Source organism: Thalassophryne amazonica, chromosome 12, assembly GCF_902500255.1.
Source record: "Thalassophryne amazonica chromosome 12, fThaAma1.1, whole genome shotgun sequence".
In the NCBI taxonomy this organism is placed as follows: domain Eukaryota; kingdom Metazoa; phylum Chordata; class Actinopteri; order Batrachoidiformes; family Batrachoididae; genus Thalassophryne; species Thalassophryne amazonica.
This window is the reverse complement of record NC_047114.1, coordinates 73,041,699-73,054,306: the sequence shown is the minus strand read 5'-3', so window position 1 is coordinate 73,054,306 and position 12,608 is coordinate 73,041,699. Positions and strand designations below refer to the sequence as shown.

The 12,608-nt window shown below is 39.2% G+C and overlaps 1 protein-coding gene across 1 annotated transcript in view; it reads right to left on the bottom strand.

Moving 5' to 3' along the window:
* Positions 1 to 12,608, bottom strand: part of LOC117521141 (piezo-type mechanosensitive ion channel component 2) — a 249,903-nt gene that overhangs the window by 48,810 nt on the left and 188,485 nt on the right. Inside the window, exons 25-28 of the mRNA XM_034182477.1 lie at positions 8,027 to 8,270; positions 7,671 to 7,788; positions 6,023 to 6,179; positions 3,639 to 3,725 (exon numbers count right to left, since the gene is read on the bottom strand). Coding sequence (XP_034038368.1) covers positions 3,639 to 3,725; positions 6,023 to 6,179; positions 7,671 to 7,788; positions 8,027 to 8,270 — 606 coding nt within the window. The remainder of the gene's footprint in view (positions 1 to 3,638; positions 3,726 to 6,022; positions 6,180 to 7,670; positions 7,789 to 8,026; positions 8,271 to 12,608) is intronic.

Genomic DNA, 12,608 nt, shown 5'->3' with positions numbered 1-12,608 from the left:
TGTTTAAACTCAAAATCAGATTGTTAGTAGCTGACAGTGTACCGGAGGCAATACTGAAAGTTATCAGCTAGCGGTTAGCAGTTTATCAGTTTAGCATTATAAAAAATAACTTTTCATCACTTTTTAGTTATCGAAGCGAACTTTTTAGTTAGCTGTGCCCACCACTGCAATGGATTTGATGCAAGTTTTTTCATTTTCACCACTGTTTTGTTTTTTTAATGCCTCAGCAATGCGAGGCAGTGGGTTGTACCATCAAAGTGAGGAAGAATATTAAAATCCATCATGAAGAGGATTATGCTTCACATCGATGATGCGTTACTTTGGGGAAAATAATCAGTAGCTGGCCCCTCCTGGAGCAGACCAGCAGTTCACAATGCATACACGACTTAAATGATATAAAATACAAAAATACCTAGTGTGCCTATGAGGTAGGAATAAATATCAGGATATTGAACATCTGACCATTGTGTGGGATCATTTTTCCATTATTCAGCTTCATGTTGGTACACATGAGATGCCAGTACTCGTGCTGCTAATTTGGTTTTTATATAGTTCCCAGGCAATAATATCCAAACCCTCTGAATAGCTGAAGGCCACACTAAGGTCCCAACAACAGAAATATAATGAAATTCAAACAAATAATTACTTAAATATGGAATTCAAGAGCAAATACCACTCCCACATACACAATGTATCTCATTGGTAAAATGCGCCGACAGCCGCAGAGTGTCACTCCAGCGACAGAGCTGATGCGGAAGTAAACTGGCAATGACGTGGCCACAACCAAGTCAATACATAGATGAAAATTAAGTTTCATTAACAATATTCAAAATTCAAAAGCAACATTTTCACCAATAAACTGAGTATTTATCAATATTAACAAAAGTAAAGAGCAGTGAATTCGTACATGGGCATTTAGAACGTATCACATCAAGAAAAATTACTTTCTAATTCAAATCTGAAGCAGCTTCCATTTGTTAGTTCATTTTCAGACACAACTCATCTTGTTCAGATTTTTTTGCTCCTCTTGCTCATTAGAGCAAAATAAAGGGGACGTAAGATTATTTTGTCACAGGTACACAAACTGAATCCAAGACTATAATTTTTCATCTTAGATTTTACAGAGTTCACAAATACAAGACACCCACTGCCTGAGCCTTTGGTGCTAAATCCTTGGTTAATTCAAAAATGTAACTTTTTAAAAAAGAATACTGCTGCATTCTGATTTGTGTTTGGTTTATTTCTCAAATGTTTGAGGCACAGCCCTTCTGCAGTGTGCAAACTATACTGTAATTATTCACAGATGTTAGCAGGACAACACTAGCGCTTTTCCTCCTACTTGAAAGCTACAGAGCAGAAGCTCTGATTGGACCGGCAGAAGTGTACCAAAAGTGGCAGCCGTCAAAAATAGATTTGGTGCACATTTCAAGCAAAGAAAAATGACGCTGACATGCATCTGAAATGTGCTGCTACACTTGTGGTAAACTAGCAAGCATGGATAAGAGTGGTGGTCACATAATCTTTAAAAATCTACAGCTCTGTTTTGGAAGTACCCACAGAACCTTCTGAAATTACCGCAATCATTGAATAGCTCCAGAAAATACACATCTTAGTCCCCAAACAAAAAAGTATAGCTTTAGCATCTTTTTTAGTTAAGACACCCGACACTGCTTAAATGGAAGGTGAAATTTCGGCAAACCTTAAAGATATGGATTAAAGACCTGATATATCATTAAGTATTGGAGAAGATTTGCTTTTCTATAAGAGGGTGTACCCAGAAATCTATGGTGTGCTCAGAAAATCTATATTATATGGAATTTTTTTTAAACCTATCATGTATAGAAAAAAATGAACACCACTGAAAATGGAATTTTGTACCGCTGGTGCTAATATCGTTATCATTATTTTTATTATAATAGTCAAGTAGCCTCTGTGTGTGTGTGTGTGTGTGTGTGTGTGTGTGTGTGTGTGTGTGTGTGTGTGTGTGTGTGTGTGTGTGTGTGTGTGTGTGCGTGCGTGCGTGCGTGCGTGCGTGCGTATGACTTATATCACGGAGAAACTGGGTAGAGCTGACATTTGCCATTTGGTATGCTTATGTATTTTGGGTCAAGGATGGACGCTGTGAAAATGGAAAGTTCATAGGACAAATATTTTTTGAGAAATTAGCGATTTTAGCTAACCAATAAACAATGGAGGTTGTGCTGCCATACACCATAGGAGTTTGTGGATTTGGGGTTTTAAATGTTGTTATTGTGGTTCATGTTAGTTTAACAGTGTTGTTAGTGTTACTGATTTATTGTGCTTTTGTAGTTCAATTAATTTAGTCAGTTAAGTGTCATGTTGTCGTTACCATGAGTGAGTTAAAAGTCATGTTGCCACTATCATGAGCGAAAACTGTATTGCTTGTTGTCTTCCACCACCATCGCTGTTTGTGCATGTCTAAAAATAGAAGCACCTGCTTGCGGCAGATAGCGGAAAAGAAAAAAAGCTCTGCGTGCTTGTGTGTGTATAGCTTCGATCACAGACAAACTGGGAAGAGCTGACATTTGCTGTTTGGTATGCTTATGTATTGGTGGTCAACAATGAACACTGTGAAATCGGAATGCTGATAGGACTAAAATTTTGGGAGAAACTACAGATAATAGCTAGCATTGCTAATTACATTCTGGACTAACATGCCATTCCAGCAGGAGGTGGCAAATCATCTTTATATTAAAAGCATGAGTGTGTGCGTAATTTTATTTAGTAAGTTCAATGTAAGTACATAATATAATTTTAAAATCTGTTAAAAATACATGGATGACGCAAGAAAGTGAAAACACCTATTTCCATCGTGGTCCATTTAAAAATCAAATGACAGAATAGAAGCAATAATACAATAAAATAACAATAATAATAGTAATGAAGATAATAATAATAATACTGATGATAATAATAATGACAATAATAATAATAGTGTGTATAATAAGGTGTGTAACAAGAACCTAAACAATTTATAAATATATTAAGACAGTAAATTAACATTAAAAAATTATGTAAATAACAGGAATTAAAAGGGTTGAGTTCCTCTTCTAAAAACTATTGCAGTCTAAGGCTCTAAAAACATTCTGGACTCACATGCCATTCCAATCATTATAGAAACTTTGCACAATTTATTACCACGCCCGAAAAATGTCAGCTCCCAATTTTAGAAACACTACCCAATCTCGAGCCTGTGGATCCCCATGGGCAACACGCTAGTTATTTGTAACTCTTAAATTAGATTTTTACAAATTTATTTTTAAAGTTTTTGGCTTTCTTAGTAACATTTATTATGATTTATTTGTATTGTCTATTTTCTTTTTTTTTTAAATATGTCACCTACAATTTTGCTGCATTGAACTTATATGTATGTAATTGTTTACAAGGTCAGTTCTGATTGATTATTAAATGTAAAGCTATGCTGTAATAGAGATGAGGATCTGTTGGAGCAGAAACATGGGCGGAAGGGGGGAATATTATGTTTATCCAACTGTGTCTATAATTTATTGCATTTTGTCTGACTTTAAACACTAATAAAAAGACCTTTAATAATAACAATAATAATAATAATAATAATAATAATAATAATAATAATAATATAAAATTGAGAGTCTCACTGTCGCTTCAGTTGCTCCACAGATTTGCGCTCCTCTTCCAGTCGGGCTCTCACGGCCTTCACTATGGTGGCCTGAAAAGCTCCGCCCCTCTGAAACACACATTTTACATGCTTTGTTTAGATGTGTAAATCATATTTCTTTTTTATGTTTTGATTTATATATATATATATATATATATATATATATATATATATATATATATATATATATATATATATATATATATATATATATTATTTATTTATTTATTTTCCAGAGAGAAGCCTTTTGTATCTCCATTGTACCAGAGTTTAATGACAAAAACATCTTTCTGATTCTGGTTCTTTCTCAAATGATATTCACCATGAATCAAATATCTGAAGACACAAATATTAATTACTGCAGCACACACCAGTCATTGCTGAAGCAGGAGAGACATTTAGCAGCTTATCACCCAAATATCAGCCAAAGGTATGCTACATGACACTATATACACTAATATTAACAACCAAGATGCTTCATCCGTTCATCAGAACAGGCTTCATTTATGTCAAGGGGAAAAAAGTCCCACAAACTATCATTAGAGCTCATCCCTTCATCTACTTTGATCTTTTAATTCTCCATTAAGTTATCATGACATGAAAAAGCAAGAAACTTTCAGAAAACAACAAAAATTTTGGATACCCACCAAAATTTAACCACATCTTCCCTGACCCATAACCTATCACTCCACAACTTTTCATGGATATCTGCTAATTACTTTCTGAGATATCTTTGGTTTGAATTTGTCCAAAAAGTTTTACTCTACAGTATTTACTTACCAAGGACAGTGAACAATAATAAACATTACTGTAAAGGTGCAAGCATTAGCCAAAAGGCTATTTTTCATCTGTAATTCCAAGACAGATATTACAGTATCACCCAAGAGAGCTGTGAATAAATAACTGGCAAACCTTCAACCATCCTCATCTGTATTCATTATTTATTTTTTCCAATTCAATTTAATTCAATTCAATTTATTTAATTTATATAGCACCAAATCACAACAAAGCTGCCTCAAGGTGCTTCACACAAGTAAAGTTTAACCTTACCAACCCCTAGAGCAAGCACACAGGCGACAGTGATGAGGAAAAACTCCCTCTGGTGCTACTGAGGAAGAAACCTCAAGCAGACCAGACTCAAAGAGGTGACCCACTGCTTAGGCTGTTCTACGAAAAAGGTTTACGATAAAGAACAACACAACAACAATTGGCGAGAGTCCAACAGATTTTAATTCACCAGCCATTTTATTAGGCACAACGTGCTATCACCAGATAGGACCTCTTTTGTTCTCCAGGCAATAAGGGGAGTTGACAGCGTCATCATTTTCTACATATACAATCAGATCCTTAAGTATTTGGACAATAACTTTTTCTTCTTTTTTGAGCCTCTGTACATCACCACAATGGTGTTGAAATTATTCCATCAACATGGCCTCTGTGACTGATTGGAGGGTTGGTGGCTTCCTTCACTGTTCGCCTTCTGGTCAAAGAGTCTGCCTTCCATGCCAGAGATTGTGAGTTTGAGTGTTGGAGTCAACAAATCACAATGCAGAGCAAGCCGCTACACCTACTTCAAACAGATTTACCACACAATGCACTTGCACCTTGTAATGACAGTTTTAAATGACGTCCTACACATAGTGACTAACTTGCAAATGTTTATGTATCCATCCCCTGATTTGTGTAAAGAAAACTGACTGTAAAAGTGATTACTTGTTACAAGTCAAGTCTAGGAGCAAGAGGTGGTACTGTGCTTTGCCGCATCCACAACACCATGGAACCAACTTGGGTCCTCAGTGGCAACTGCCCAGGGAGACAACTGGTCCTTCCCCACATCACTAAACTAACCATCTATCTGCCACAGCCAGGTAAAACAGAATGTCTTCTTGGCTTTCTCCTGTCACTGGGGTCCTCCATACTCAGACACCTATGTGATGGATCATGTACAGAGAAACGCGCTACACATCCAAAATGTTGAAGCTGACACTCCCTTTGATTTGAAATAACAATAATCCTTATATTTACTTTGGGCCATTGCTTCCTTATGGTCTGTGAAAATGGAAGGAAAGTGTATAAAAATAGCTCTAATTCCTAAATAATTAAAGCAATTTTTTTAAACCCTTTGAACTAAAGCAGAAAGTCATTTTGATTTTATTGTGCTGGAGCACAGAGGCAAAATTAGAAAAATTATGTCACTCTCCAAATACTTGTGGTGACATTAGATGTTTGTGACATCAGAGTATCCCACACAGCCACAAACGAAGCATGTTTCAATAAAACCTCTGAATATGGTGACAATACCCCTGAAAGAGGTACATTCAGCATCCATTTGTGAGCTCATGGTTGATCTCTCCAGCTGTGTACCTGGATGCCAGGATCTGTGATGCTCGGATATCAGCCACCACATGTAGGAAATAGTAGCTCATGAAGACTCGTCTCTGGAGCAGCAGAAAAGCGAAGCAGATACTGTCCCATATGATGCCCGCCTCGTTCTTGGGCAGTTCACAGCGCTTATCAGGCTCTGGATTAGACATTTAACAGAACACATAATCTGATTTACACCACATCTGATTTAAAAAAAAATCCTGGTAATAATGTGTTAGTTATTAGATACTTAAAAAAAAAAGAAAAAAAAGTTTCATGACAGCCTTTGCAATAGGCTCCATGTGTCATTTCTGCCTTGACTGCAACCAAGCAGTTGACGTAAAATATTTACTGTATTTTCCAGAGTATAAATTGCAGTATTCTTACTATCCATCCATCCATTTATGTTCTATATTAAATTACTCCAATTAAGGGTCATGGGGGCTGGACCCTATCCCAACAATCATAGGGCATGAGGCAGGGTACACCCTGGACAGGACACCAGTCTATCACAGGAAGGTTTCCTACTGTTATTCAAAAGTGACTTATATGTGGAAAAAAATACAGCATTATCACCTATGGCCACAAGATGCCACCATCTAGGCTACAATCATGACAAGCTGCTCTTGTATACCAAATGAGGTACTGTATTTTCCAGAATATAAGTCGCACAGGATTTGGAAATCCTTCCAGAGGTGTTATCGGGTTACAAAAACAGCATTTTCAGTTTTAGAAGTGTTTACCTCTCACTCATGCTTACATGACATATGACAAAGGTGTTATTCATTCATTCATTCATTCATCTTCTACTGCTTAGTCCAATGAAGGGTCGTGGTGGGCTGGAGCCTATACCAGCAGCCATAGAGCGCGAGGCAGGGTACACCCAGGACAGGACGCCAGTCTGTCGCAGGGCCACAAACAAACACAGACACACCCACACACCCACACACACACACACACACCTATGGACAATTTCAAAGATTCCAGTCCACCTAACCTGCATGTCTTTGGAAGTGGGAGGAAACCGGAGCACCCGGAGGAAACCCACACAAACACGGGGAGAACATGCAAACTCCACACAGAAAGACCACGGGAATTGAACCCACAACCTTCTCGCTGTGAGGCAACAGTGCTAACCACTAAGCCACCGTGCTGCCACAAAGGTGTTATAGTTAGCCAAAAACGAAGTGAAGTTAGCAGCTAGCCAGGAAGTGACATCACCATCCGCGAGATCATACCATAAAAATAGGAACAGAATGTGAGTTTTTAACCTCTGAAAATACCTCTTAAAATACATCAAGATTAGTCATCTTTGAACTTGTCCAAGGTCTGTGTCCCAAGAATGTTCCCTGTGAATTTCAAGTCTCTGGCTGTAAACAGACTGGACTTATGCTGAACACAGACAGATGGACAGATGGTCAAATGGACAGACGAACAGACGGACGGACGGAAAACCTTGGCAATACCTGATGGCCATATTTGATGGCCTCGGGTAAAAATAAACAATTCTGGACACTCTGGGCACTTGATGGCAAAAAAATGCATCTCATCTTTCTGCACACAAAATGTACAATATAAAATCTGAAAGTAATGCTGGAATCTGACAACAGGTTAGACAGCAAAACAAAATTTATATAAAGATGCTTACCCAGGGTCTTCTGGCTAATATCAGTCTTATATTCCTTAATGGTGCAGGCAAGACTGAACAACTGAATCAACCAGCAATGGTTCTTGACCAGGGAGTTGATGTAACCACAGGCTAGGATCTATGACCACAGCACAGAAGAAAGCATTTACTGTGTCATTACCTAATATAATAAAATGTCCAAAATATATGGACTACAAACATATATGCTAAAGAAGTCAATGGCTCATAAGTACATAAATTACAAATAATTCCATAACGTACTTGGCTCACTTTGAAACACAGATAATAACATTTCACACAGATATCCTGTAGTGAATGACATTACCTTCAAAACCATTTTCATGTCTGATACTCACAGACAAAACGTTCTTTGTAGTGATTACAAAGATGTTGTAAGCAATCAGGAAGTCCCAGTAGTGTAGGATCTTTTTGATTGGCTTAAGCAACAGCTCCCCTCCAAAAAGCAGGAAGTAGAAGCACGCTACCAGGTAGCCCATGCAGAAGACGCTGATGCGGGTGGTTCCCGTGAAGAAGATGATAGTGAGGACAAACCAGAACAGGTAGCTGAACATGATGACTTTCAGCATGTCAAGGTAGGACCTGAAGGACAGTGAAGGGGAAGGTCACAAGTCAATGGAATGTAACCAGTGACCATATTATTGGTGTTAAAAGCCAAAATTTGGAGTCTCTTGCTGCCACCCCCACACCAACTCTGATATCCATCAAAACTGCCCTGAAAGAATTATTTTTGGCAAAGGTCAAGGAATTTGATTTTCCATCTGATTTGGACCAGATGTTGCACATACTTCGGTGGATTCCACAACTACCCTGGCAAAGTGACAAGTGACAAGTGACAAAGTTTTTATTCGGCACACAAAATATTCAAATAGAAAAAAATGAACAATTCCACAAACAGACAAAACTCAGTCAAGTCAAAGTCAGCCAGAGGTCAATGATTAGGCATCCAGAACAAGGTCCTTTTGGTCAAATGTCAGGTTGCTGTAACCCTTACTGCTTTCATGCCAATGTGTACTATTCCCTAATTTTTTTTTTTTTTTACAAAGTGATATCAGAGAAAACATAAGAGGAATCCTGTTCTAAAAGCTTGGTTACGAAATGTTTTGGCAGCACAAAATATGAAGAAAGTGTATTTCTCTGAACTTCAATACCCACATCTTATGCTCATTCATTTTCTAAGCCCGCCTTTTCCAGTTAAGGGCCATGGAGAAGCTGGAACCAATTAATATGTTTGAAATGATCTAGCAACATTATCTGTGATGCAAAGTGATCTCAATAAAAACAGGAAGACAGAAGCAGAAGATCAAAAATTCATCACATTAATAAAGCAGGTGGAAAAAGCTAGAGTAGTGGGAGTTATCATAGACAATAAATTATCCTGGTACATGGTACATATACAGACAAGGGGAAACCAAAATGACATGGTCATCTGCAGAACGGGCGCCCTGCAAGGAACCGTCTTGGCTCCCTTTCTCTTCACCCTCTTCATGTGTCAACTGTCATCTGCAAAAGTTCTCTAATGACTCTGCAATAGTCAGGATGGCAGAGCATACAGAGGGGTGACTCAAGACTTTGTGGACTGGCGTCAGCAGACACCAATCCAGCGAACAGAGCTGGCAGGGGACTTCTCAGGCCAGCTCTGTCCTGGGAAGTCCCCTGCACTCAGTGCAGAAGGTGGGAGAAAGTAGGATGATGGCTAAGCTGTCATCCCTGCTGGAGAACGCCTCCTACCCCATGCGTGACACCCTGACTGCACTAGAAAGCTCCTTCAGCGACAGGCTGCTCCACCCAAAGTGCATGAAGAAATGATACTGCAGGTGTTTCCTTCCTGCTGCTGTCAGACTCAACAACCAGCACTGTCCCCAGTAGACCACTCAGATCACTCAAATCATTAATATCATTATAGCAACAATTATGCAACCATTTGCAATAATACTACAAATATTTGTACACTCGGGGACAAGATCACTTGAACACTCATGCAATATTACTAAACATTCTTTCTGCTACTGTATATACTGTTATTCCGCATAGAACTTGACCTCCATATTTGTTAATTATTTTTCTTTTACTTTATTTTTGCATACTTACACTGTTGTTCTGCGACTGTCCCCGTGCTGCTGTAACATCGCAAATTTGCCCGTTGTGGGACTATTAAGGTATTATCTTATCTTAAATGGGAAACTTTCTGTAATCAAGTTAGATGAAAAAAATCTAACAAAACAAACTATCAAACAAGTAATTCAAGATTCGGTTTTGCCTCTTCTGTCATTCAACAAGGGTACACTGCTGTGTGTACACTGTGTGTGTGTCGGGGAGGCTGAAAGGATGTTGCATTATCATTTGAGAATGTCTCGTGCGCAAGCAGCCATTAATATGATGGAAAGAGTAAACACATAGGAAGCTTTACACATTAATATGAAGGACCTGGGGAAAACATGGGACCACAACAATGCTGCTTAGGAAGGAGCTCTGATGAAGTGGGTTTGGATTGGAGGCTGAGTTGATGGGCCAGAATAGCTGAGTGAGTGTCCTTCTTCATCAAGGGGTGAAAATACCTTTTCCATACTTAAAAGCTATTTATTGAGTTAGAGTACAGGACAAAAGCGTCTGAGTTGCAGCGTGACGGACAGAGTGTTTTTGTGGACTATGGATTTCTCCCCCCCACCCCGTATCCGTAATTCGATCCTGGAGGGAAACGATGGAATAAGTGCAAAGCTGCTGCAGCATGGACAGACGGGTCATACAGCTCTCATTCTCTCTACTCGTGCTTGTTGATGGACGCAGAGTGCGTTAATAAACAACTTGTCCACTCTGAGCATCAAAACAGTGGAATCTGAAGAGCACATAATCAATGATTGTGGACAGGCCAGAATGATCTCCCCCCCCCCCCCCCCCCCCCACACACACACACACTTCTAAAAAACCCTGTGTTCACTGTCTTTTACATGCAACAACAGTATCTCGCTTTATGTGGGACAACAGCCAAATTTCTGAATTATGTATAGAGTGACTATTAAATAACATCACTCAATAGACTAGGCTACTAACATGACCTATGGTCTGTCGATTTTTTTTTTCTTACCTTATTTATCTAGGATAAGGGATTTGCTGAACAAGTATGTTCTTATTCAGCACCACCCCACTTAAGATGTCTACAGTTACACATGTAGCAGCCAAGCACAATAACTCTATTCTACTGAGCTGCCCACTGAACAGCTCAACCGGAGAAACTTGGGTGCACAGTCTATAACACCTCAGTGGTCATTTGCAAAAATTGGTGGACAATACACTGTTAAACTGAACACTCTATTTCAATACAATAATTAAGTTAATGTAACTCAAACTTTGAAAAAAGTGATAGTCACTCATTTCCATTAATTAAACTAACTCAAAAATGAATTGTTGTCATAACAACTCAGTTCCTTTAAAGTGGATATGACACCTAAAAAATTAGGTAAAACTGATATAAATATCAAAATATACATACAGTATAGTAAGTTGAAAGTGGTTTTAATTATTCTCACTGAGAAATAAAGTTTGTACAGTTTCTCAAAAGTGTGTTTCTTGGAAAGCGCGCTGGTAGCGTTCCATCGGCGGTCACGTGATGCCGTGACGTCACAGCGTGTAGAGTCCCGTCTTTGTCTGTTAGATTAACAACAGGAACAGATGGACCTCAGCATGGACAGTGACGAGATCAAGAACTTTTCTGACTCCTCTTCAAGTGTGGATTATTTCTGACTCGGATCCTGAGATTGTCGCAGCAGTGATTAGACCCTACAGATTGGAGCCGTATCTTTCGGACGAACATTCAAACCAGGAGCATTATGGCAGCGAAAATAATGCTGGCGGTGCTTATGGCGAAGCCGAAGCAGAGGCAAGAGACATGCCAATTCCGATGGATTTTGAAAGGCTGCAGAATATGGAATGGTAAGGGAGGCTTTGATTTTTGTTGCTGCTGTTTATAACACTCTAATTACTGTATAGCATTTTCGATTCAAGCGTCTGTTTACTGGCTTTGTTATTGTTCCGGAGCCGTGACAGTGTAGCTATTACTTGCGGACCACCGTCATTACCTTTGGGTTTTTGCCGTTTTCGAGTGCCTGGCATTGCATTCATCCGTGTTTAGTTACGTTATTTTCACGAAAGAATAGGAAATAAACGGCGAACGTTTCGAAAAAGATCGCCGAAAACAACAGTGAACATGCCGCCGCCGTGTTTACGTGCCGCCGCCGTGTTTACATGCTGCCGCCGTGTTTACTACGCATGTTCCTTGACCATTTCAAGATTATTGTCAACTATTATTGGTGTATTATTTGGGGTTGACATTTTAGGTGTTCCTGTGAGCGGTGCGAGAACATGGAGACGGTAGACGAAAGTGTCTGCTGTCGGGAGCAAATGCATGTGTGCAAGCCGCAGCCTGACATTTCGTGCATCGCACAACAGCATGGCTTTCGATCAATCTGCCTGGAATTGAAAAGGCTAAAACCTTTCGCCCTTGTGTTTGTGCAATATGCTGCGACACACTGGTCAGACATATCGACAAACAAGTCCCTGAGAGCTGTGTTTAATCAACAACGGCCGCCAGGCGCGCGAGCCGATATGGTCTACATGTAGTGACGTATTTTAGGCTTGGTGCTCAGCAGGAAGCTGATCACGGGGCGTGCACATTTTTCAGTGGCGGGACGTTCAAATGTTATATATAACGGGAGAATTGCATCCATTTTCCCAAAATGTTTGACCGAATTATACAACCTTTGTTACATGTAATAAGACTATGTTGTCTTTAAGTGTCATATCCACTTTAAGTGCATTTAAAGTTTTGGGGTATTTAAGTGTTGGTGATGTATTTCCACTGCATTCCATTCAAATTTTTATTAAGTTTATGTAATGAGTCCAGCAGGTGTTGCTGAGCATATG